Raw genomic sequence first — 24,860 nt, 5'->3', positions numbered from 1 at the left:
AAAGTTTGTATTCTTAAATAGTGCTATATGCAAGTTGTCTTTCTTGTATGATTGCAAAAGGAAAAATCATAAATATATTTATCTGTAAACGGCATATTAGCTCATATTAATGTTGTATTCATCCCTGGCCAGTCTTAGCATATTTCATTAATTCCACTGTGAGTAGTTTTTACACAAAATCATGTGTAAAATACACTGTAAAACCCAAACAACTCAATAAAATAGTTGAAACTCATTACATCAAAAACCTTAAGTGATACTAACTCTCTTTTGTATGTTACAGTAACAAGTACATTTTACTTGTTTAGTTTTTACTGTACAAGTAAAAGTTTTTACTGCAAACTCATTTTTTTACTTTACTATAAATGATTTATGATCTGTGTAAGAAATTGGTGACATTATACATCAACTTAACATTTTTAAGTTGCATTGAGCTGCAAAAGCTGTCCTATACTGTAATTAAAAACAGATTTATTCTTACTTACCTCTTAGTAATTAAGTGTTCCCCTTCTTTAGACATTTTTAAGACCAGACTGAAGCCACACTTTTTAGCCCCCTAAGCATTTCAGTGCCTTAAGATCGCCCACCATTCCACCTCTTAGTTTCCTGTGGTCCCAAAGGTCGAATGTGTATGTTTCTTCATCCTATTTTACTGTTCAGCACTTTGGTCATCTCTGGTTGTATGTATTTGATTTGAAGTGGAAATACTCTATCATCTGCATAAAGTTGAAATTGACAGTTGGAACAAATTTGTGGATGATCCTTAATAAAAATATATAACAGTAACAGACCTACGGGAGCCTTAAGGTACACCTTTTCCATGATCATAAATCTGATTGCATGTCTTGAAGAGCGACACACACTGATGTCTGTGATGAAGGCAGGCGTCAAACCCGAGCAGAAAAAATACAATTTAAACTGCTTACATGATATAAAGATTAAAGACAACCTCAAATTAAAAATAAAAACTGACCACTGCTACTCCATGTTTAGTCTGAATCAAGACAGTGAGCTGTATAGGATCATAAATATATTTATCTGTCAACGGCATATTAGCTCATATTAATGTTGTATTCATCACTGGCCGGTCTTAGCATATTTCATTAATTCCACTGTGAGGCGTTTTTGATACATTTTCAAACAGTCCCAGTTTAAGACTGATGTACTTATTTGTCTAACGGACAATACAAGTGTAGATAAACCACTTTGTCATCAGCGGGTGCAAAAACAAGAAAAAAATTAACAATATAGTGTTGAATTAGCAAATAAAATGAAATGAAAAAAATCTATTTGGTCTTGTTTATATATTGCAGAAGTTTTAGTGTAATATAAAGCTGTAACATGAAATTAGAATTCCCTGTCTCTTTAATTGCCCCTCCCTCTGTCCCTCTCTCTCTCTCTCTTACACTCTCAATCTCTCTCTCTCTTCTCACTTGCTCCTCTTTGCTCTCTCTCGCTCTCAATCGACTATTATTCACTAATATTGTGATCAGCAACTTCCCTGTTTGTCCAGGTAATCTGGAACCGGAGGACCGAGGGACTTTGTGTGTCAGATAAAAGCAGCTTTTACTGATCACAGGATGTATGTCTTCATGTTACTGTAATGGAGTTGCAGATGACGATCATCTTCATCTTTTTCTGTAAGTTGGCACAGTAAGTGATGCATGTATTTAAGATGATGATGTTTACCCCCGTCTTGGACAATGAGAAACTCAACTAAACACCTTTCTGTTTGTACGAGAGGATTATTTCATCTAATGCACCTACAAACGGTTTTACACATCAAGAAAGTAATACAGAATTGATGCAGAGCAACAACATGTATAAAATACACTGTAAAACAATTGACAATTTATTTATTTATTTTTGTCTAATTTGACAGTTGGAACAAATTTGTGGATGATCCTTAATAAAAATATATAACAGTAACAGACCTAAGGGAGCCTTAAGGTACACCTTTTCCATGATCATAAATCTGATTGCATGTCTTGAAGAGCGACACACACTGATGTCTGTGATGAAGGCAGGCGTCAAACCCGAGCAGAAAAAATACAATTTAAACTGCTTACATGATCCCGAAGTAGTGATTTGTATGTGTATGTAATGTGAGATGAGCTGACGTGACCAAAAGTCAGGCCTACACATTGTCCAATAATTACTGATAATATACATCAGAAGGGCAGCATCTATCTCTGACAATGCTTACTAGTAATATAGACGATTAACTAAGCTTGTAAAAAACTTTAGCTGTTAGCTACAAAGCTTACGGCATTATAGTAAGATTCAAAGTCAATAACATGTCAAACACTTAAAAAGAAAAGATTTGAACTATTTTAAAAATGTAAACTAGCTATCCATCATTTTTGTTATTCCCAAGTCATTATCAAGATGTTTTAAAATAAAGGCTGTGATTTATCCATGATTTGGACTTGAGTCACAGTCTTGCAATTTATGCTCGCTCAACCCCTCTGGCTCTAGACCTTCAAGTGACGTCCACCCTTTTAATGCTGTTATAAATATAGACACTGTGCAGTTTACCTCTTTCCTAACTATCTTGCATCTGAAACAACCTTGGGAAGTTTCTACTCGAGCTTAATCCTTGATAGAGGTCACTGATCTCAAAGATCTGTACATCTACTACTACTTCATGGGGGTTCATGCAGGGAGGCATGACATTTACAGAGGAGTGTTGGCAAAGGGCTTTAAGGACCCACACAAGCGCTCTTTGCTCGACTAGGTACTATACAGTCCTGAAAAGGGTTCTCTTTATTAAAGCCAGGTTGTCTGAAATGAAAGTGTGACAGATTTCAAACATCCCCATGCAACTTAAATAACATGTCTTCTTCATGGTCAAAGTTATCAAACCTCTGGCGTAACTATTTTGAGACTATGGCCAAAATGTTAATGATAAAAATTTAAATCTGCCCTTTTGGTGCCTCGTTGTGTAGCTTATTCACCTCTAAACAATTTATCTTTTACATCCTTTACATGCAGGCAGGAAGTCTAATCAAGTCCCCTCAATCTCTCAGTGGTTTAAGAAAAAAAATCTTAAACTGAAAAAGATACGGAAAAAGGGCAACTCAGAGAGGTTTTTTGAAAAATTGCTATTTTTTCACACTCAACACATTTCAACTCAAAATCCTAACACCAGGCTGAAGTTTATGATTGTCTTCTTACTTTCTTGCTACCTCTTCCTCTAGGCTATTATCTTTTTAGAGTTTAGTATTTAAATTTAAAATTGTTGTTGAATTGTATTTTCTCTTTACTTCATAAAATTCCTGCATCATCCTAACAAGATGATATAAAAAACAAAGTATAATATTGTCAATAGATTATTTGACTTTTCCCTTGTTGCTATGGTTACTTGTTGTGTATAGGCAAATACATTTTGCCAGAGCAAACTACTTACTGTGGCAATGAAACAGAGTTTCATTGGAACAAATTACCATGTGTACGTTATTCAGAATTACTGGACACCTTGATGTCTATCACAATCAAGTGAATGAATCCTTACTTACCTTCAGGAGAAATGATTGAAGAAATGGATTCCCTCTTCTAAAACATTTTTTTAAAGATTGTGAAAGGTATTGTTGAACTCTGATGAGGAAATAGTCAGAGGATCCCCTCCATACACTCACTAAAACTGTTGCACCTCTCTCTATATCTTTACAGTGATCGTCTCATCTGCTGATGTAAAGTTGAAGAGTCACCAGTCAGGCATTAAGGGAGGATTCATCACTTTTCCTGATCCTTTGGAGAATGGACTTTTTATATTTCAAGGAAGTAACATTGCTGAAGTGAAGGACAAAAAAATAGATATATTTGAGGAACCTTTCAAGGACAGACTTTTATGGAACAACAAAACTGGTCTTTTCAAAATCAGAGGACTAAAGCGGAATGACTCTGGTGTTTATAGTATTGACCCTAAAAAAGGAAGTAGTTCCATAATAAGACATAAACTCACTGTATATGGTAAGTAACATTTACTTTTCCAGTGTAGAACAGTCTATTGGTGGTAAAATGTATTTATTAGCATCCTAGCCCCATTGGCTAGCACTGTCAACTCAAGGGTTTAAAACAGAATTGTAAAGGGTATAGTCAGATATCTACTGGTTGTTGAAGTCTAAATCTATTTTAAGATAAGGATTTTCTGCTGACTGAACAGTGAAGTTAACATATAAACAGTGCAGACACCAAGCAGCTGAGTCTTGGGAATTATAATAGCACATACATTTTAGATTGTCTCTTGACTTTTTGTCTCTGTTTGTGTTATACTCTGTTTTCTGTGTATGAATGTTTTTTGGTGGGACTTGTCTGTTTGGACAGTAACGGTGCTGTGGAAAAGAATTTCCCCTTGGGGACAATAAAGTCTAAAAGTGAAATGTGTAACATAACTGTAAAGAACAAAATACTGAGACTAGCAGCATGAGTGTGCCATGACTGTCAAGTCATCTCACCAAGTGTTTGCATTAAGAAACCTTTGAAGGCATGAACTCTCTGTAGGTCTGATTGTTACTGACCAAATAGCTGGTGGACTTTCCAAATAGACAGACTGGATATTTATGTTATAAAAGAATTTTATGTGGACAATTCAAATAAAACGATGGTTCTGGAAGCTCTCTGCTTTGTACTTTGAGAGTCACATGGTGTTTTTTCACCACTTGCTGAACTCTCCATGTAATCCTTAATGACTTATTGACCCAGTATTTCATTTTGTCAGCTCATCCTGCATCAGCCCTTTCACACGGACCCTCCTTACATCTAGCTTTCACTCTGGAATGTTTGACCTCAAGCTGCACTTAGACTTAATGGACTGTGTTCATAAAGCTTCCCAGTACCAAGAGTTGCTCCTGGTGATGAAAGTCTAAGCAAATGTCTTGAATCTAGATTATTTTTTAAGAATTTCCCCTTAATATTAAACATGGTAACATAAAAGTTATACATGATGCATCTTAACCGTGAAGAGCATAGTGAAAATGAGTGAGGAGTTCTTTTCAGATGCTAAAGAGTTTCTCAAGCAGAGGAGAAAATGACTGAAAGACATACGTGGAGATGTTCTCCAAACACTGAATGACAATGAGTCATTGAATGATACAGATCGGATCATGCAGGTGTTGGGCCACGCAGGCTTAGAACAGTCATACAATGGACTTGGGCCTGCACCTCTGTAAAAGCCTCATTTGAGTTATTCACTGAGATCACAAAGAGGCCTAAAAGGACTCTTAATCCCAGAATCCCCTGCGGTACTTCACACCTACGTGTGAAGTAAAGGGGGGACCGGAACCTCTCTCTCCTCATTGGAGGGGACCTGAGGTAGACCCCCATGGAGCAGGCCAGGCTACAAAACTCCAAGACTTCCATTGCTCGCTCTCTTTCACGCGCTGACCTTCGGTGCTCGGAGACCCAAGAAGATCTCCTGTTTCCTGCAACAATCTTCCTTTGTTTTAAGTTTTGGCGCGCAGGTAATCCGCGGCCGGCAGTGTTCTAAATTCCGAGCTCGGATTGTCCAGTGAACGCATCTCAGTTTCTCGGAGAGCGTCAGACTATAACAGATTATCAGAAAGATAACGGTCTTATTCCGTCCTGCAACGAAAGGACATCAAAGGACATCTTTCCACTCGACGGAGAACCAACGAAGCCGCTCTCGCCGTAAGGGACCCTCGCCGCCATCAGACGCCTCTGCACCAGGACGGACAGAAGATCTGCTCTTTTCCTTTCACCAATCGCGGACAAAGCGATTCACAAGTGAGGCTTAATTAGGTCTGGGCAGAATTAGCTTTAGAGAGTGTTTTTAACAATTGTTGATCAAAGCAGAAACTGTAATTTTTATCTTTGTTGGACCGCTGCGTCCTGAGTTTTAACTGTTTAAAACTCTTGTTGTTTCGGACCGCTGCGTCCTATATGTGTTTAGCGTAACAGCGTTATAACCGGGTATTACTCTTCTGATCAGAAAGGCCAGTGTAAGCTGTATTAACCTGAATTCGGCTATTGGTTTGTTTCTGTGAATGAAGGGAATTACTCCGAGTTGTGGCGCGGGAGTCGGACTGTGATCCGGCCTCTTCAGGCACGCATTTCTCTTTTATTCTCTTTTATTTCCCCTTCTACGCACACACATACACACATATTCCTGTGTAAACGTACATCTGGAGACCAACTCCACCACCGCGCCATTACGCACAGAGATCTATACACTCGCGGCTATCCAGACGCCTCAGAGACACAGATCGTGTAGGGCCGAACTCAGTCTCTTTTAGACCTTAAGGCCACATTTAGGCCTTTGTTAGGTGTGTGCCATCGGAAGGGCGACCACGTGGGACGAAGTAATCTTCCCCCCCTTCTCTCTCCCTTTCATCCACACGCGCACGCACCCAGGTCTTTGTTAGGTTTGCGCCATCGTGAACGACCACGAGGGTACGAAGCCATCTTCCCCCCTTTCTTCTTCCCCCTCTCTCTCTCTCTCTCTCTCTCACACACACACACACACACACCTACATTCACACCCCTTCCACAAGCCTTTGCTTGATAATGTTTGTTGCTTAGATTAGTTTATAATAGTTATTTGTTTAATTAAGTTCATTGATTTTGGATTGATGTTGCTTTGTTTAAATAAATTCTGTTATAATTTTAAGAGAGCAGTTGTTTGTGGTTACTGGTGTATTTACATTGTGATATAAGCTGGGTGCGAAGGCTTTGTGTACGGATTTCACGCCTTCAATTTATTAAATATAGTTATTCATTATTAATAATATTAGTAATTAAATAACTAATTTGAGACTGATTTGAGTGATATTTTGGTTATATTTACCTGATTACAGGTTGGTGCCCCAAAACGAGATTAAACATAGTTTAATGATATTTTATTTATATTATTAATAATTAAGTATAATTATTAAAGAATATAACCAAAGTTGACTTGATACAACCCCAACACAGGTATAATATTTGTTGTAGATCTCACTAGAGATGTGCTTCTATCATGTGAGCATCATATTTTACTATTGGAAGTTACTGCACAAGCGTGTTGTTTTCAAACATTTTGTAGGCAACTTATTTTTCTAGGACTCCTTCCCAGATTTCTTTTTGGCTTAGTTGCAAGCTCTCTGAGCGTATTCTCAAAATGTTTGTGAATAAGGACACGCGTAGCCTATGCAAATAAATCACCACTAGATACATGGTGGTCTTAACATTTTGTCTGCACGGGGTAGAAGAACAGCTTCAGTCAAAAGAAGTATGCTAGCTATGCTAAAACTACTTATGCTTATCTACTCCCACATTTGTTGCCAGCTGGACATCAAAATGGTTAAAAATTGTCTTCAGACTGGTCTCCACTAAACATTAAGCCAGATATTTTAATTATCATATATTTAGGCATCTAAACTTTTTTTTACGGTAAACCACCAACTAAAATTCTTGCCAAGTACAACATCAATTATTGATAAATATTGATTGGAAATGACTTTTTCTTTTTACTACATTACCCCCCATAGACTGGTGTGTAACAGTGGATTATTCATTCAGCACATGAATTATCAACATTCATGTCCTCCTACAGACTCGTGTCTGACTTGGAAGGTTCTTTTAACAGCAAAAGGACCTGAATGCAGATGGTAAAAAGCAGAACATTGCATGAAAGGATTTTCTCTACATAAGAAAATGTACAGGCAGGAATACTGATAACAGGTGAGGTAAGAAAGCAGGCAGGTCCACATTTAAGTTTTAAAAACTCAAAGGGAAGAATAAAAAACAATAAAGCAACATAAATAACAGGGGAGAAAATAGTCAATGTTCCACTATAATTGCATTGAGGCTGATTTTAGAAGTGAATACAGGTGAGCAGAGAAGGTCAGTCAACCAAAGAAGTGATAAGAAGTCAAAACAGGTGAGTAGAGGTGTGTTAGGAGAAGTCCGAGAGGTTGAGGATAAGGAGGACAGTGATGGACAGCGTCATAGTGTAAAAGATCTAAACAGCCTCACAATAGAACTCTTGTTTTGTTATCTCTTGGACACATTACTCAACATAAACTTGAGTTGTTCACTTTACATTATGTCAATCTTCAGTTTTAGAGGTTCATGAAAATCACCCAAACCTGTTGTAGCAGCTACATTTGTTTGGTTAAATGAAGCGTGGGAGTTTCAATATTACTAATCAGGAAACAGTTGCACCTGGGAGGCAAGTTAACAATCATGAAAGATGTTGCATTATAAGTAAAGGGGAACTTCTTAGTGTCCGGCTCTCAAGTGCCTCTCAAATAGGGTGTGGTGAGCGCTCTCAGAACCGTTCATTGTCATGGTCTTGCACAGCGAGAAAGCATATCTGCGTCAAGCTGAGCACAGCGGTCAAGTTTGCTGAGAATTACCTGCTGCGTTCTCACATCAGTTCAACCTGACTTCATATGGAAACATTTAGGCTACAAGGGGGTTTCTTCAAGTGTGAAATCCCCATTAGTGGTTGTTAAGTGAAGCTCTTCCTGCCAATTGATACTCCTGTCTTGGTGGTGTAAACACTCCCCCACCCCCATCGGGTGAGCTCAAGGCAAAAAATGTAAACAATTTTCCGATCAGGAACCTCCTTAAATCCTGAAGAGTTCGAGCAAAATGATTGTTAACTTAGTGAGAACATTGGCAAGTGAACACAATCAGGAAAATCCACCAGAAATATAATACATTTAATTAAAAAGCCAAAACCAAAGACTTACATTTCAAATGATGTAGATTCTTAGCATCTTGTATTGTAGGCTACAGTTAATGAAGTTATAACATTAAATCCCCCAGAATATGTTATTCTGTTGACTCATATAACTATGATCGTATATTGAAGTGTAGAGTGCTCAGTCTAAATGTTAATTATATTTTCTTATTTAACTCTCCATTGCTTTCTTCTCCAGAGTCTGTAGCAGCTCCTGCAGTGGAAGCTGTGAACGTGAGCGCAGAGAGCTGCTCCTTTCTGTGTTTGGTGAATAAGACTGAAGAGACGACTCTGCTGTGGTACAAAGACGAGGAAATAATCAACCAGAGCAGCTCTGCTCTCTCACTGCCTCTCACTGTACACAGACATGATGTCACATCATCTTATAGATGTGTGGCAGCCAACCCTGCTGAAAATAAGACTCTTCATGTCGATGTTAGGAACATCTGTGTGGAACTTAACTCAGGCAGCAAGAGTGACCCCAACACTGGACGCTGTAAGACTTATTTTAACTCCCACATAATAGCTGTCACCTGTTCTACTTTTTTATCATGAATGTTTTGTGTTGACAGATATGATCATAATTTCTATCGTGTTGGCCGTGATTGTTGTACTTGTTGCCCTGTTCATCAGATGGTTTGTCCTCAAACACAAGAAGTCAACCATACAAACACAAGGCAGGTATACGTTTTCATTATCTTTGTCTAAAAACATGTAGGAATTAAATTTATGCATCTATTTTTACAGATTTTTCTAAATATTTTGGTAACCTTGTCAAAACGTATACTTTATTTTAGAGTTCTCCTACTGAGTGTATATTTGATTCTGATTGGCTGCAGGGCCACAATAACGTCTAACAAAGTGGAAGCCTTTAAAAAAGAACATCATGCAGCTTTAGAATAAACCACGAGGTCTGAAGCTTAGAGACACTAATTAAGGTCTGTGAGTCAACAATATTAAAGGTAGTGACAGCAGGTTCTACACAAAAGCAAAGGTGATGATTTTTTTGTTTATACAAAGACAACAAGGTACATAACTAGTCAGTTCTATGTCTCTAGAAATTCTAACAAAAATAACTTCCCAATTAACAAGTGAAATTATCAAACTCAACACAGTTGATGTAATCTTTTAACACGGGGGGCGGGGACATAAATTAAAACACAAAATTAGGTTACAAATTAGCTCAAATAAATGAATTCATCAAACTGATAAACCTAAAAGAATAACTCACTTTAGACGAACTTGACAGGCAAAGGAGAACATGTCTGGTTGAAGCAGAATGAGTTTAAAGCTCTCCTGCTGTTTATAAGAGCTCTGATTGAGCTCAACTGTCTTATTGATTCCAGCCAGCAGTTGGGTGCATGTTTCTTTTTACAGTCTATGGTTTCTCCTCCCAGAGCTCAAAAGGGTAATCGAAGAAATGACAGATTTCAACAAGGAAGTTTTCCTCAACAATATGCATGCAATAGTTGTAAAAGTCGGGATCTGTTCAGTGTTACCAAAGAGATGAACACAGCATTAGACTGCTCATTTATCAAAGTGTTTTTCTGTAAAGCTCTTTAAAAACTCTAAAAGAATGTGTTTCTTCTTGACTCCTAAAAGATCAAATGATGATGTTGATAAGATGTCTGTATTAAGACATGATTTGTGTTTAAACATCAGCAAACTGTTCTTTTATTCTTTGTTCTAATGACATTTTTTCGTTATTTGTTGCAAATCTTCAGCGGTTTTTGTTTTAATAAATTAAAATGTCACCTCACATCTCTAACTGTTTGTTTCTCTGTATGTTCAGTGAATAGATACTCTGACGTGGTGTACTCATATGTCCATATAAACGCAGACAGATGCAGCCAGGTTAGTACAAACACACACTCTGGGTGGTAAGACGGTTAAACGGTAAGATGCAAAGCAACGTTAGCATTGACATGTCTGTTTGAATCAACCTCCCACAAAGTAAATATATCATTTCTGCATAACTCACTTTGCATGTGATGTCAAACATGTCTTTAATAATAATAATAATAATAATAATACATTTAATTTGTAACACACTTTATATTTTTGCAAAAAAAATCTCAAATTGTTACAGGAAAAAAAGAAAAGAAATAGAAACAAATTTAATCAGCACAACTAAAAGCACAAGCAGAAGGCTTTGTTAAAAAGGTGGGTTTTTAGGGACCTTTTAAAAGCGTCAGCAGACTGTGGAGCCCTCAGCTGCTCGGGGAGAGCGTTCCACAGACTAGGAGCAGAGGAGCAGAAGGCCCGGTCACCCATGGTGTGGAGTTTAGTCCTGGGGGGATAGAGGGCTTTGGTGTTTCCAGAGCAGAGACTTTGTGTGGAGGATTGTGGGGTGAGGAGTTCTTTGAGATAGAGGGGGGCATTTCCATGGGTGCACTGGTAGGTGAGAAGGGTGACTTTGTATTGAATCCTGAATGAAATAGGGAGCCAGTGTAGTGACTGAAGGATGGGTGTGATGTGTTCATATTTACGCACCCTCAGCAGGACCCTAGCAGCGCTGTTCTGGACATGTTGGAGCTTCTGGAAGCTCTTGCTAGGGATCCCGATGAGGAGTGCGTTGCAGTAGTCCAGCCTGGAGGAGACAAAGGCGTGGACGAGTTTCTAAGCATCTGACAGGGAGAGTGTAGGGCGGAGTTTGGCAATGTTTCTGAGGTGGTAGAATGAGTTTTTGCACAGATGTTTAATGTGGGCTTCAAAGTTCAGTTTATGGTCCATTTTGAAGCCGAGGTTTGTGACGGTTGGAGAGAGGTGGATGACTTGGCCAGAAAAGGTGATGGTGGTTATGGGAGATGACCTGATCTGGTGTGGGGTGCCAAGTAGAATCGCTTCTGTTTTGGAGCTGTTTAATTTGAGAAAGTTGTTCTTCATCCACGACTCTATCTCCTCCAGGCAGGTGGTGGCAGGGGTGCAGAGGGGGTTTGATTTGTTTTTAGGTATATTTGAGTGTCATCAGCATAACAATGGAATGAAATTCCATGTTGGCTGATGACGCGGCCAAGGGGTAGCATGTAGATATTGAACAGGGTGGGGCCGAGGACTGATCCTTGAGGGACACCGCAGGTGACAAGGTGAGTCCAGGATTTTTTGTCTCCAAGTGAGACATGTTCGGTTCTTCCAGTGAGGTATGAACAGAACCAGTCTAGGGCTGAGTCAGAAAGACCAATGACAGAGTGAAGGCGGTTGAGGAGGATGGCGTGATCGATGCTGTCAAATGCTGCTGTCAGATCGAGGAGAACGAGGAGAGATGGAGAACCAGCGTCAGCTGCCATCAGCACGTCATTTGTGACCCTGACCAGAGCTGTTTCTCTACTGTGGGCAGAGCGGAAACCAGACTGAAATTTCTCAAATAGTTTGTTGTGTTGTCTTTAATGTGTTTATCTTTATCCTCTTCAGTGGAAGCTGGCTGCATGCAAACTATGTCTACATATCTGCCAGACATGATTAGTTAGGCTATTCTAATGCAACTATGACTCGGATGTGTGGCAATTCAGATATTTTTTGCACCAGCAATACTTCATAATGTCGTAACACAAGAGGTCACATGAGGCACTGTGTGAAGTGAAATGGTCCTGTGTATGCCAGAGTTCCAATGTTTCCTTCTTTGTGTGTTTAGACTCTGCATTGTCTCAACTTGTGGCATGTTTGCTGTTTGTCATTCGCCCCTGAATGTATTGTGGAAGTGGCTCCTTTTCTGAATTTGCAGCAGAAAATTAAGAAAATAATTTTTGGGCTGAGTAGCTCATAGATTTACAGGCCTGAACCAAGAAGTCAAGACAGACAGTTTAAAAATAACGCTAACGTCTCAATTTCCTTAATGACACAGGAAATGACCAATACCATAATATTAAACAGGCAAAACATTTCAAAAGAGTCACGTAAGGACACAAAGTTTGATTGTTGGGCTGAGTGGTTCAGAAGGCGAAGTTAAGCAGACTGCTCTCAGCTCTAATGATGAAACATAGGGCGTGTGCAAACCAGACAACCGGCGGGGAATGAGAGGAAATGGGCCAGTGATTATATAAACGGTAATGCAGGTTGTGAGATAAAGAGTTAAGTACGTGGCAGGAAAAGACGAGAAGAGAGCTGCCAGGAATTGTAATGGCATCGCTTAGATAGTCTGACCATCAAAAAGACAGAACACACATACATCATTAATTGCATTATTAATATTGGTAGTATTGGTGTTTTCTTTTTCATGAAATCCATGTACTCTTGTACAGTTACATCTTAAAGAATGGTAGTAATATACAGTATCTTCACAGAGTTTTTCCTGATTTTGAAGTTTGTAGTGTAGACTCTACAAGAATTCTCCTTAACCTAAAGTCTTCAAAAGTCACTGTTACACACCAGTCTATAGGGGGGTAATGTAGTAAAAAGAAATGTCTCCATCCCCCTCAAATTTAATGAAGATTATTTATGATTGAATTAGAATAGTTCAATACCAATAGGAACTGAAGCAAATAATAATCAGACTTTTGCTATGTTGACTTCTTAAATAAAGTCTATAATTAGCCTCTGGAACTGGAACAGCTGAAGACGGGTCAGACATCTGAGCTTCAGCAGAAAGTATCTTTTTCTAATTCTTCATGCCCTTGCTCACTTCTTTTGTTTTTGTGCCTCCAGGGAAGACATTTACCAGACTCATCAGAACCCGATGAACACCCCGGCTTAACATCGGTGTACTACAAGCTGGTGCAGCATCCCCTGTCTCCTCCTGAAACAGATGATCATGTTTATGACCAAACAACAAACTTCCCACATGCATGAGCAGCTTAGTGATCCAGAAACAGAAGACGCTATCAGTGTTTCAATATCAAGCAGCTACTTGTATTCAAGGTCATTACACAATATGTGCTCAATTTTCTGAAAAGTGTCTTTAGTGCCACAAGGCTTATGAAGAAACATTCTTGTTGGTGCACAGTGAGGATCAAACATCATTAGTACATCAATAAGCCAGAAATGATTAACACTCTTCTTTCTGATTAGAAGAACTTTGTTGCATTTATACCAGTACAGTTTGTTATGCTGCAGTGAGCCGCTTATATTTTTGTAACTCTTTTACAAGTTATGCTCGAATATTGGCCTATTCTTTGGAATGTGATTTTTGTACACCAAAACGTTGTAGCTGCCTTTGTTTGTGTGGAACATGAAATGTTGTTTTAATAGCATCTACTTTTAAAAACGAAAGAGAATAATGACAACAGTAAAGAGCATTTGACTTGACTCCAGCCCTTGATTTCTCCAAAAGTCTGTTAGCTATCTGTCGATTGGTGCAAACACACACAACACATTGAGGACAGAATATCACTCCTTCTTCCTGCATTTGGGAAATGCAGCTGTGTTGACTTTTCTGGACTATGTGTTTAAATGAATATATTGTAGTATCAAAGTTTGCTCTGAGTTTGTAAAAATATGACAGTATTTCCGTGTTTGTGATTGGTCGTAAGCTGTTTGAGATGTGCTCATAGAAACTCTGGGTTGTCTGATCGTGTTGAAAACAAGCTTTGTGGGAACGTTTAGCGTGCTCTCCTTCGTTAGGGTTATAGTGAAGCGAGATAACCAAAACATAGTGTGGCTATGTTGAACTCTCCTCAAAGTACAGGCCTCCAGACAACACTGTGAATGATCTGCTTCATGGTGTTGAAACTAAACTTTGAGGGACTCTGTGTGGACACTACCCCCTAGAGGACTACACAGCCTGTTGAACTTTGCATGACACTGACACTCAAATTGAGTTTGCCAGTTACAGAGCCTAAAGGATTATTATGTGTGAATATTTTTTGTGGTAACTAGTTTCAGCTGAACTAACAGGTGTACATTTATCAGCTCCCGTTCTAACAACGATCTCTCAGTTTAAGAGAATCCATAAGAGCTTTGTTATCGAAACCATGAAGCCTTATAGAGAACAAACCAAATGACGTATTTTTGTAGGCCAACCCGGAAGTAGCATTGCCATGGCTCTGTGGCAAACGCACATTTCTGAAGTGTAGGCGTTTTGTGTCTGGCGTGATGACGTTTAATGTCCCCGACAACCACTGTAGTCACATTTAGCCACTTGTTAGCAACCGCCTTTTTAAAGAACCGTAAAAAAATCCAACTTCACAAGTGGGGGTATTACCTAACATAGTTTATGTGGTCTAACAAAACACCAACATCTCTTCAGCTTGTGTTAACCACAGACCTTATTTCAGGCGTTAACCACAAACCCGTTCAAAATCCCCGTTGAGTTTTAGACGATAGACCCCTTGGCGCTCAAATGCTAACTTACGTTACGGATTTAGGACTCATTCCTGTGGAGCTCTATTGGTGGCACAGAGAGAGTAGCATCTGTCCTGTGTAGACTAAACAGTACCCACCTATAACCTCTTCTGCCCTGCTGAGGGACCAGCTCTAGTTTCTTGAATGGATGACGTACAGGAAAACAACGACGTTGACAAAGCACCATTTCAAGTTTCAGAGAAAATGAAAGTAACAGGTAAAGGATGCGGTAGACCAACATTTCTGTGTTCTGCAAAGTAATAAGAACACTGGCTCCAAAGGGTGGAAACTGTAGAGCACCAAAAAGCAGAGCTGCATTTTGTTTAGAAGTAAAACACTGGCTGAAACTAAAGCAAGTGTGTGAGCATTGACTGTTTCCTCTTTGACTGTTTGGTCAACTTTAGTCACTTATTTGTATTGACTTTAGAATGTCAACATTTGTCTAGGATCACATCATATTTCTGTATTTGATTCTGTTTTAATCCTAAAATCTTAGCCAGGGACAGGGTTTGCAAATTAACCACAGCTAGACACCTGTATGCATGGCAACTTTGTATTTTACACATGAAGCAGTGTTAAATAAACGAATAATGAAATGATTAGTCTCAGTGGAGTTTAGTGTGGGGTGAAGAAAACAATGGACCTAATGCTGTATCTGCTGTAAAAAAAAAATGCCTTCAATCAATGGTCTGTCTCATTAAGGACACAAGAATAACAATCTGAGCCTGTTTGTGACAAAAACAATCACTTTGAGTGGACTTTATTCTTGACAGGCACATTTGCCCCCCAGGATTTTGTTGCAGTCGTTTTTGCAGCTGCTAGCTTAACAAATCTACTGGATGGTACCTTTAAATCATTTACACCTATTGATGTGTAAAATGAAAAAGAAGGACCAGTGTTTCGAAATATAAGAATTGTACTGAAACCCTTTATCATCCAGAGAGTTTTGTAGTTTGTATTGTATTGTAAGATAACTTTGCATGTGAGGTGTGACAAGACAAAGAAATACTGTTGGTGCCATCTGCTCACCATATGTCAGTTATTTATTAATAAGGTTAGCATGACAGGTGCTGAAGATAAGGTGCTGTTAAAAAAAATGGTTTCCTTTAACGGAAAGAGGAAGAGGAAGACAGTAGACAAAGGCAGCACTGTTCGTATGTGAGTATGTTTAACTGATACTCCATCTTCATTCATCCATGTAAAGGCTCTGGATCATTACATTTTTGACTTTTGCACTCCCTGGTGGCTGAATCAGAACGCAAGCACGGTGAGGATGAGGAGGCCAAAAAAATATTTTAATGAAACAGAACATAGAATAATAAAGAGAAAAGAATAAATGCCCTTAATCAAGTGAACTACTGTACATTATAATTATATTATTATTATAATTGATGACAATTACATCAATGTATGAGTCAGATTTTGTGTGCTTTAGAGGCTTACTGTGTTTGTTTCAAGATAGTCTGTTATGGTTTCGGTGGAAGTGAAGTGATAAATAATTAATTTCATTAGTTTGTCAAACGATGAGCCCTTTCACAAAGCTACAGCCTGTAGGTGCTCAAAAGCTTAATTTGGCAGTTTTCATGTTCACTGGAGTTATCAGCCCTTCATGAAGCAACGTTTTGTTTGTCCATACTGTTGAGAGACTGTTTTAAAATATATAATGGATAAAAAGACAGCTCCCTAAAAGGGAAGCAAAAATATTGAGAGCTCCTCTTGCTGACTGGCTGTGGTTTAGGTCATAAGCTCCGCCTCCTCCATGTTAACTGATGGAACATGGGTCAAACTTTTCAATCAAAATACACATCAAATAAATGTTTTTTAGACATGGTTTTGGCTTTACTTTATATACAGTAAATGGTAGATCTTTGGGCAGCTGTGGCTCAGTGGTAGAGTTGGTCTTCTCTTATCCAGAAGGTGTGGGGTTCAATCCAGACAGCTGTCTGTGAATGTGTATAGGTTTGACCTGAAGAAGACTAGAATAGCGCTCTACAAGCTCAAGTCCATTTACTTTACTCCAGCATGCACATCCCCAGGTTGAAGAGTCATGTGATGTGTTTTCTGATTAGTTCTGAAACCGTTTAAACACGTCTGGAATAAGATTTTTTAACCTTTAAAAAGTCATTTGGAAAAGAAAAAGTCAAGTATAGCTATATGCATCCAGCCTAAATGTATTTTCTATATAGACTTAATTCTGCTACATAAATGTAAGCCATTGTACATACTGTATTTTCCGTTATTATTTGTATATATTTATTCTATACTGTTTATTTTGTCTTATTCCATTAAAGTCCCCTGACAGGACTACTGCTGTTGATGCTGTATAAAAAATTATTCATCTACGTTTAATATTATTTACCAATTATTTAAAGAATAAGCCTGTCACCTAAAGTGTATTTAATACATGTTTAATATTTCACGTTTACAATGAATGGTCTTAGTTTTAATTGGGAAACGTCACTTAATCATGAGCAGCACTCGATCAGAATTAATTTACGAGAATTAAACTTTTCTTTGTAATGTCTTTTGAGTTTACCAGGACGTTAGGGACATGTCAGCCTCTTTCTTACAAACTGACCATAGGAATAGGTTACAGGACTCACTAGTCCATGACTTAATATTCCTCACAAACGAACCAACTGCAAAGCTGTTAAAAGCTGCACAAATCTGATTGGAAGGCGAATATCTCATGTGGCTTATTTGAGGATGTCCATCTTGCCAGTACCTACAACAAAGTCGTATAAATTCAAAGAGAAGGAAGAGAGAAAATGTTAGTAATTTTATCATCATGATTCGAATCATATAAGAATCTGATCATATTGCTTCTTATGTATTAAATCATGGTTTACTTGTTTCTGCAATGTTTTACTTCACCAGGATAAAAACCAAGAGACAGCGCTGATATCAATAATGCTAAATATGAGTGGAGATCTTTATGTGTACACCACTGTGCATGTCTTTTATCATTTGAATATGATGGTGTGTTATGTTCTGAATTTGCATGAATTATCATAAGACTTTTAAAGTTTTGAATCTATAGAAACACTTACGTAGTTTTAAGTGATGATCCATCAGTCCACTTGTTACTATAGCTGGATGACGTACCATCCATACCGATCCAAAACTTTGAATGAGCTCTAACCTTATTCAGAAACATCTTAAAGTGGGGAAAAAAAATAATGAACACTTCAAAAGTCCAATACAACAATACACATTTCTGGAAAGAGATCCTCACCATCTCGCTCTGGCTGTTTATGATCACCAGGTCTGCTCCGTGGAGTTGACACATCTGTTTACTGCGAGACCATGTGCTAACTGATGTTGAAAAGAAGTAACAACTGCAACCAAATCTCCTCCATCCATCAGGGCACTTACCTGAGGAAAGACACAAATCACCTTATGAATATGTGAGGGAATGAAAACATGCAGCTGTAAATACGTTTTTTAAGAATCAGTCAATTATAAATAAAGTCAATGAATAAAGCTGTAGAAAAGCTATCTAAATTACTCTTTGTCAAGTTAATGAACCAACTTACAACTTTCATTGTCCAAATGCTTTAATCTAAATGCTTATTTCAACATGCTGGCAAGCTCACACTGAAGATGATAAGCGGGTCATGATGGTCATCTTTGTTCAGTACTGTTAGCATGTTAGAATGTGGTTAGAATGAGTACACATCCATGCTAGTGGCCTTGACAGGCTTATTTTAGCGGCGAGCTTGTGGAAGCTTGCTAGCATGTTCACTGGGACAAGACAAATTTACAAGTGTGAAATGGTTATTTTGTTCACTGTTTAGTCGTTAGAGCATCCAAAAATATAGCTGATTAAAGATCTAAAAGGAAAGCCGAAGCAGATGGGAATGCCATTCATTTGAACTATTAGAACTTTATTGTAGTCATAACCAGTGATTAGGGGAGAAATAAATAATGGCTCCACTTAATGATTATGCCATGTGAGCAGTTAATGGGTCTCTTAACCTTAGTCATAAACACATCGTTTATTCAGTTATCAGAACCTCATGTTTGAGGAAATGTCATGGGATTGATTAAATCATTAGAAATCATCCTCTGTGCACCGTGGAACAGTCAATCAGTGATTATGGCAATAAATATTTGACTTATTAATATGTTTCAGTCAATATGGTGGGTGGACAGACCAACCAACCTTACATACAACCCCATGCTACTACAATGAACTCAATAGGATGCATTTTTACCTTTTCTGACATTAATGTTTGCTGTTCTCTTTTCAAATACTAATAACGTACAAAACGTTTAAATTAATTCTGTGCTTTACTGAGAGGACTGGCTTTACTTGTTCTCAGTTTCATTTAAGTTTGAATTTGTGAAACATGCTAAGCTCAGCATGTAAAAATTCATGCTTGGTTGAAAATTGTGAAAAAGTGAGAGATGAAGTTAAATTTTGTTGTTTGTTTGGCGCCAAAAAAAAAAAAGGCCCAATAAACATTTTTCTCTGTATTTGATACACAGGTTAATCCTCACCAACAGTCAAACTGGTTTGTAACTTGTCTCTTTCATCAGTCAGGTTCTGGTACTGGACCAGGAGCCGGTGATTCTCTGCTGTGTGATTGGCCAGGTCTCTGGACAACTGATTAAAGTCTTTTTTATCTAAGTGGAGAGGAAAAAGAGCAGAACACAATGACAATCTGTCCTTCTTCTTCCTCTTTCTTCTCTCCACTTCAGCTTTTGTCTTTTAAAAAACTCACAGAGAATGCTGATTACGATGGCCGTGGTCAGAAGGAGGAAACACAGCAGGCCCAGACAAACCGTAGAAACTTTAAAAAGTGGCCAAGTTTCAGTTTGTTTTCCAGCCACAGCATCAGTTCTCACGGGCTTGGTTCCTGCAGGTGCACAGACATGAGTTAGGCATCTTCCTGTTCATAGGTCTTGCATAATAGACATAATAGAAAGAAAATAATTAAAATGACTACTGTCATGGAATTTCAATGCTTGTGCGTAAAAGGACATCTTAATGAAAGGGTTGATCATTTCATTTTTTATTTAGTTTCAGATGTGTTTCAGGTTGGAAAAGGAAGTCACAGATGAATAAATCAATGTTTTTTTATGTGGTATAAAGTCTAAAGTGAGCTACTTAAAGTTAGTGTACGAAAAATAAGGACACGTTTTTCTCAATATTAGAATAGACTTTTGAAAAAGATTAATAATATGACAGCTCCCCAAAAAGTGTAGCAAGAACATTTAGAGCTATAGAGTATAGGTCATATTCACTGCCTCCTCCATGTTAACAGATGGGACATGTTTCAAACTATAAAATCCAATACACAAGGTTTCTGTCATATTCATTTCTTATCATGGTGATTCATTTCCTAGTGTTCAATTTTCAGATAAGTTTAGTTTTAATCATAGACTGTAAATATTACTGGACGAACCCTGACCCGTCTGTTACATAGGCAGAAAATGAGACGGCCGCATCCATATTGGATTTGCAGTCTCAACCTAACTTCGGATCAACCTAACGACAGCAGTAAATGAAAGATCCCCACAGCTGCTTTTAATTGAATACTGTTTGAAAGAACAGCTTTTTGATTCAATTTTATAAGATATCCTCAAGGTTAATTTTTACGTCCTCATATACTTTGTGACTTAGGGATTCAAGAACAGACCTTTATCATACATCTTTCTAATGTTTTTTTTTTGTAATGATTTAAAATTTGTATTACATTTTCCTCCTGAAAATTGAATACATTTCGCTGGGATCACCTAGGATCAGTGTATTCCTGGTGGCATCTATATTTAGAGAAGTTGAAATTAAATCTTGCATGTTGAAAAATATGAGAAATGCACAGAACATCTTCTTAAACAAGAACAATAAAATATGAAAGCAAAATGTTGAGGGATCATTTGTGGCAATGCGTGAGGCTACACAAAGACTGTGGTTTTACCAAAACATGATATGTCTGACCACTTCTTTTTTCACAGAAGGAACCGCAGACCTGTCTGGACATGTTTGGAAGGGGCCCGTTTAGAGAAATAGAAAGCTAGTGTGGCATCTCAAATCTGATGATTGTTTTCTGCCTTGATAAAATACGTAATGCGGGTTATTATTTCTAAAGGAAAGTTGCAAAAATTGACATCACAAGCATGGGAATGTTCTTTTCATATTTAACTGAAAATAAGAAAATCTATTTTATTGCGGTGTTGACTATTTCCTGATGCTCAGTTTAAGAACACAAACCTTCTTTCAGTAACATTTGATTTATTGTGACCTCGTAAGGTTTACTGATGTATTATTCAACTTCTTTTATATTTCATCATTGAAGAACCAAACCTCATTATCTTTAAATATTAAATTAATGAAACTCTTAGATCTAAGCCAAGAAGTTTGAAGTAAAAACAATTTCTTGAATCATTTTATGTGTTTTCGTTGTGGCTGGCGTGAGTGACCCACCTCACAGTTTTAGTAAAATGAGAAAGAAATGATTTAAAACCACACTGAGAGCAACCTTTTGAAAAAACGTAAACCAATTTACCTGATTGAATTCACTTCACTTTCATATGAGACTATAATATATTCTTCTGTGAAAGACAAGTTTGATAAAAGTCGAGGGAAACTTGGTTTCTCTGCTTCAATTTTTTAAAATGTATGAATTATCAATTAATGTTGTCAAATATCTAAATGAAGTGACTGCTTGATTCAGCTTTCTGTCAGGAAACTATGGAAGCCTTGAGAGGAAAGTGAGAAAAGAAACCCTGGGCCCAATACTGAAGTAAATCATTTGAATTTCAACAAAGGTCAAACAGTTAAACACTTTGTCCATATGATATATTTCACTAAATATTAATAAAAAACATAAAATATTTGAGTAAAAACAACTAAACTGTTCACCTTTCTTTTTGTGTGGACTTTGGTGCCCTCTGTGGACACAGTATATAGTTATCCCATTTAGAGAAAAGATTATTTGTATTTGGTGATGTTTAAAGTCTGTATCTGGATCCTGTTGATCTAATCCAGATTTCTTTGAACACCGAGAAAAAAGTAAAATAGATGACCAGATCGTGCATGAAAAAAGAAATGGAGCACATAAAAAGATTTTTCTCACAAAACTTCTTTTGAAAATTAGTAAACAAATGTGCCTTTTATGGCTTCCGTAGAAAGATTATGTGCTTTCACAAAAAATTAAGAGAAACTTTGGGCAACCTTCTGAAAGAAATTCAGTCGAGTGTTTTAGCTGCATCTAAACCTGTATCATCTACTCATGTTTCCAGATTTGTTAAATATCCTTTTAGGAATGTATATACTGAGTTGAATGACTCTAGTGTTCTTTTTATTGATTTTCTCTTTTCTTTAAATAGCTTCAAATCTTCAAGCCACAAGCTCTATAGGAGCCCGCTAAATAACATTATATTTTGATTTGACTGTCTTACCAGTTTCCTCTGGTCTGTAGCGTTTGTCTCCCTTCAGCTCCTCTATGTTGATATAAATCTGTTCTTCTGACTCCATCACAGATGCTCCGTCACCTCTGGTGTCCTTCAGTCTATCTGACTATCTGTCTGTCTTAATGTTCGCCTACCTGCAGTCATACAAATAGATGGTGAGGCGAAAAGAGGGAAACACAGATGTTTCTGTTCCTTATATTACAATCAGTGTTAATATTTGTAAGAATGTAGATAAAATCTTCACAAATCTAATTTTTCTCAGTGTATACCAAATTTCATCCCAGATATTTCAACACACCTTTTCAAATCAAAAAGTGATTTGCTTCTTTATATGAGCTTATACTTTAAACGTTGATTTGTCGAGCATTCAAACCTTCTTTAATGAAATATTCAGCCGTCTGTACGCTGTCTTTTAAAACTGGATTTGTGTCATCTTGCTTTTATTGTTTAAATATTGAAACAACGTTTATATGTTGAAGATTACGTTAATTATGTGATTAAATAACATTTATAGAGTACAGATGGATACATTCTGATGAAAGATAATGATAAAATATAATAATAAAATAATAGATAACATATGGACATACAGTAAGAGTAATAAAGCCGTACCGTTATAAAAATTCAATTTATTGTCAAATCTTTCCTTTTTCTATTTATTTATAAATGTGTTGTGCATTATATCTTTTTTTCTGAGTTGTTTTATTCAAGTTTTTTTTCATAATGATTTTTGGAATGATAGAAGTTGTTTTTTACTCAATGCTGCCCCCTGCTGGTTACAAAACCTCCAGAAGCTAAGAGGCCTCTTCTGTTGTTCTCCGTGGCCTGTTTCCTAAATGCATTGGTGGACTGAAAGAAATTACATATTTTCATAATTATGATTTTGGTTGATTTTTTAGTTTGCAGTTACATTTGAAAATTAGTATAATAACCTTCATGATGACACAATCTACGAAAAACATGAATCACTGATCAGGATATTATAACTTCTAGGATATCAACATCTTTGTAAAGAAAATATTTTGTTGACCAGAGTTCATGAGATCCAGTCTCATTCAAGCCCTCTGCAGTCTACATTTTCTTTATAATCTGCCTAGAACAAGAAAGACAGTATTATTTAATACAGTGGTTCTCAACAGGTGGGTTGAGACCCAAAGGTGGGTCGCGAATGTGTGTGTTTGGAAGAAAAATGCTGTGAACAAGTCTATGAAGCACTTTTTTTTAACAAGTTTGTTTCATTCAGTTTCTTAGTTCTATCACTCTTTGTACCTTCTGAGGTCCAAACTGCATCATTTTTCTTTAAATAAATCTTGATTGATTGAAAAATATAAGACATTTTAGGTCGCAATTTTTCATGAAGGAGTAGTTGGTGGGTCCTGAGGCTCGACCAGTTGAGAACCACTGATTTAATACAAATTAGGCAGTTTCCCTATAAAGCCAGTTTGGGGTGTCAGATTCTATCAGACAGATTATGATTAACTACCTTCAGGCTGTCTAAAGAGTCAACATCCACTGTGACCATCCAGTCTCCACTGTATAACTAGACTCCCTCTTGAACAGCTTTCAGCTGAACTACAGTACCACTGTATCTTCCAGTAGCCCTTCGTTAAATCCAGTGTAGTGAAACAAGCAGTGCCCAGCCAATCCAGAAGATCCCACCTTTCTTTTGTGTTCAGGCAGCCTGCAAGGTTGTGAAAAAAACTGTCACACCTGGGTGTCTCTTGTTATGGTGCTGTATGAGGTTTGTGCATCCTGGGAAGGGGGGAACACATCAGCAGCTGGGACTGTGAAAGATGGAGGGAGGTGGGGGCTTAGGGTACCACCCCGCACAGCAAACCAACGAGGTGAATACACCATGGCCCGGCCCCGGTGTACCACCCCTTGGTCCCTTACTGGAGCGCTTATGTCTTTCCTGAAATGGGGACCACTTGGTCAACTTCCATTGGTGGACACTCACTCTGGAAGTGCCCAGGCTGCCCACAACTTCAACATTCCTGTCCTGACGTTGTCTCCTGCGGGTGCCGGCATTGGATAGGTGGATACCAGCAACCATGCTCTCAGACGCAGACGGCGAGGTGATCCTCAGATAAAGTGGCAGCTGCCTGCATGTCCACAGGTACTGGTTTGGCTCAAATCAAATCCATGACCACCTTCTCCAACAGTTGCCCCTCATTAGCAGACTCCCCCAGCTGCAGCCACCTCGACGCCACGTCCTTCAGCTGCTGGACGTGGGTGAAAAGACGCCACCTGGTCCCAGTTTGGTGCTAAGGAACCAACAACAGTAGACCTCAGGGGAGAAGCCAAGCTGATCCAGAACTGCCTTTTTGATCCCAGAATCCATCCCGGGAAGACGCTTGCAGGCTAGGCAAATAGCCCAATCTGCCACCTGCACGCCTCGGCCATGTTCTGCAGGTCAATGCCAGAGAGAGAGGAGGTGGGAGTGCCGAAAGGGCGGCCCCATGGCCAGACAGGTGCGACA

General features: G+C 38.1%; 2 protein-coding genes across 3 annotated transcripts; one reads left to right on the top strand and one right to left on the bottom strand.

Moving 5' to 3' along the window:
• Nucleotides 1-1,423: 1,423 nt before the first annotated feature.
• Nucleotides 1,424-13,927, top strand: LOC110004457 (SLAM family member 7). The gene is made up of 6 exons (XM_020659992.3): nucleotides 1,424-1,640; nucleotides 3,673-3,972; nucleotides 8,886-9,182; nucleotides 9,259-9,363; nucleotides 10,479-10,540; nucleotides 13,328-13,927. The coding sequence occupies exons 1-6, from the start codon at nucleotides 1,604-1,606 to the stop codon at nucleotides 13,469-13,471; spliced, it is 945 nt and encodes a 314-aa protein (XP_020515648.2). The 5' UTR covers nucleotides 1,424-1,603; the 3' UTR covers nucleotides 13,472-13,927.
• Nucleotides 13,928-15,984: 2,057 nt separating this feature from the next.
• On the bottom strand, nucleotides 15,985-22,505 carry LOC110001295 (CD209 antigen-like protein E). Of its 2 annotated transcripts, XM_020656762.3 has the most exons (6): nucleotides 22,370-22,505; nucleotides 19,690-19,824; nucleotides 19,466-19,591; nucleotides 18,198-18,337; nucleotides 18,013-18,119; nucleotides 15,985-17,687 (listed from the first exon to the last, which is right to left on the bottom strand). In XM_020656762.3, the coding sequence occupies exons 1-6, from the start codon at nucleotides 22,443-22,445 to the stop codon at nucleotides 17,495-17,497; spliced, it is 777 nt and encodes a 258-aa protein (XP_020512418.2). In that variant the 5' UTR covers nucleotides 22,446-22,505; the 3' UTR covers nucleotides 15,985-17,494. The 2 variants fall into 2 exon arrangements, with proteins under 2 accessions (XP_020512418.2, XP_029137703.2); XM_029281870.2 differs by lacking the exon at nucleotides 19,466-19,591.
• Between the last annotated feature and the right edge of the window lie 2,355 nt (nucleotides 22,506-24,860).

This window comes from Labrus bergylta, chromosome 1, assembly GCF_963930695.1.
Source record: "Labrus bergylta chromosome 1, fLabBer1.1, whole genome shotgun sequence".
Lineage (NCBI taxonomy): Eukaryota > Metazoa > Chordata > Actinopteri > Labriformes > Labridae > Labrus > Labrus bergylta.
This window is presented reverse-complemented; position numbering and strand designations above follow the sequence as displayed.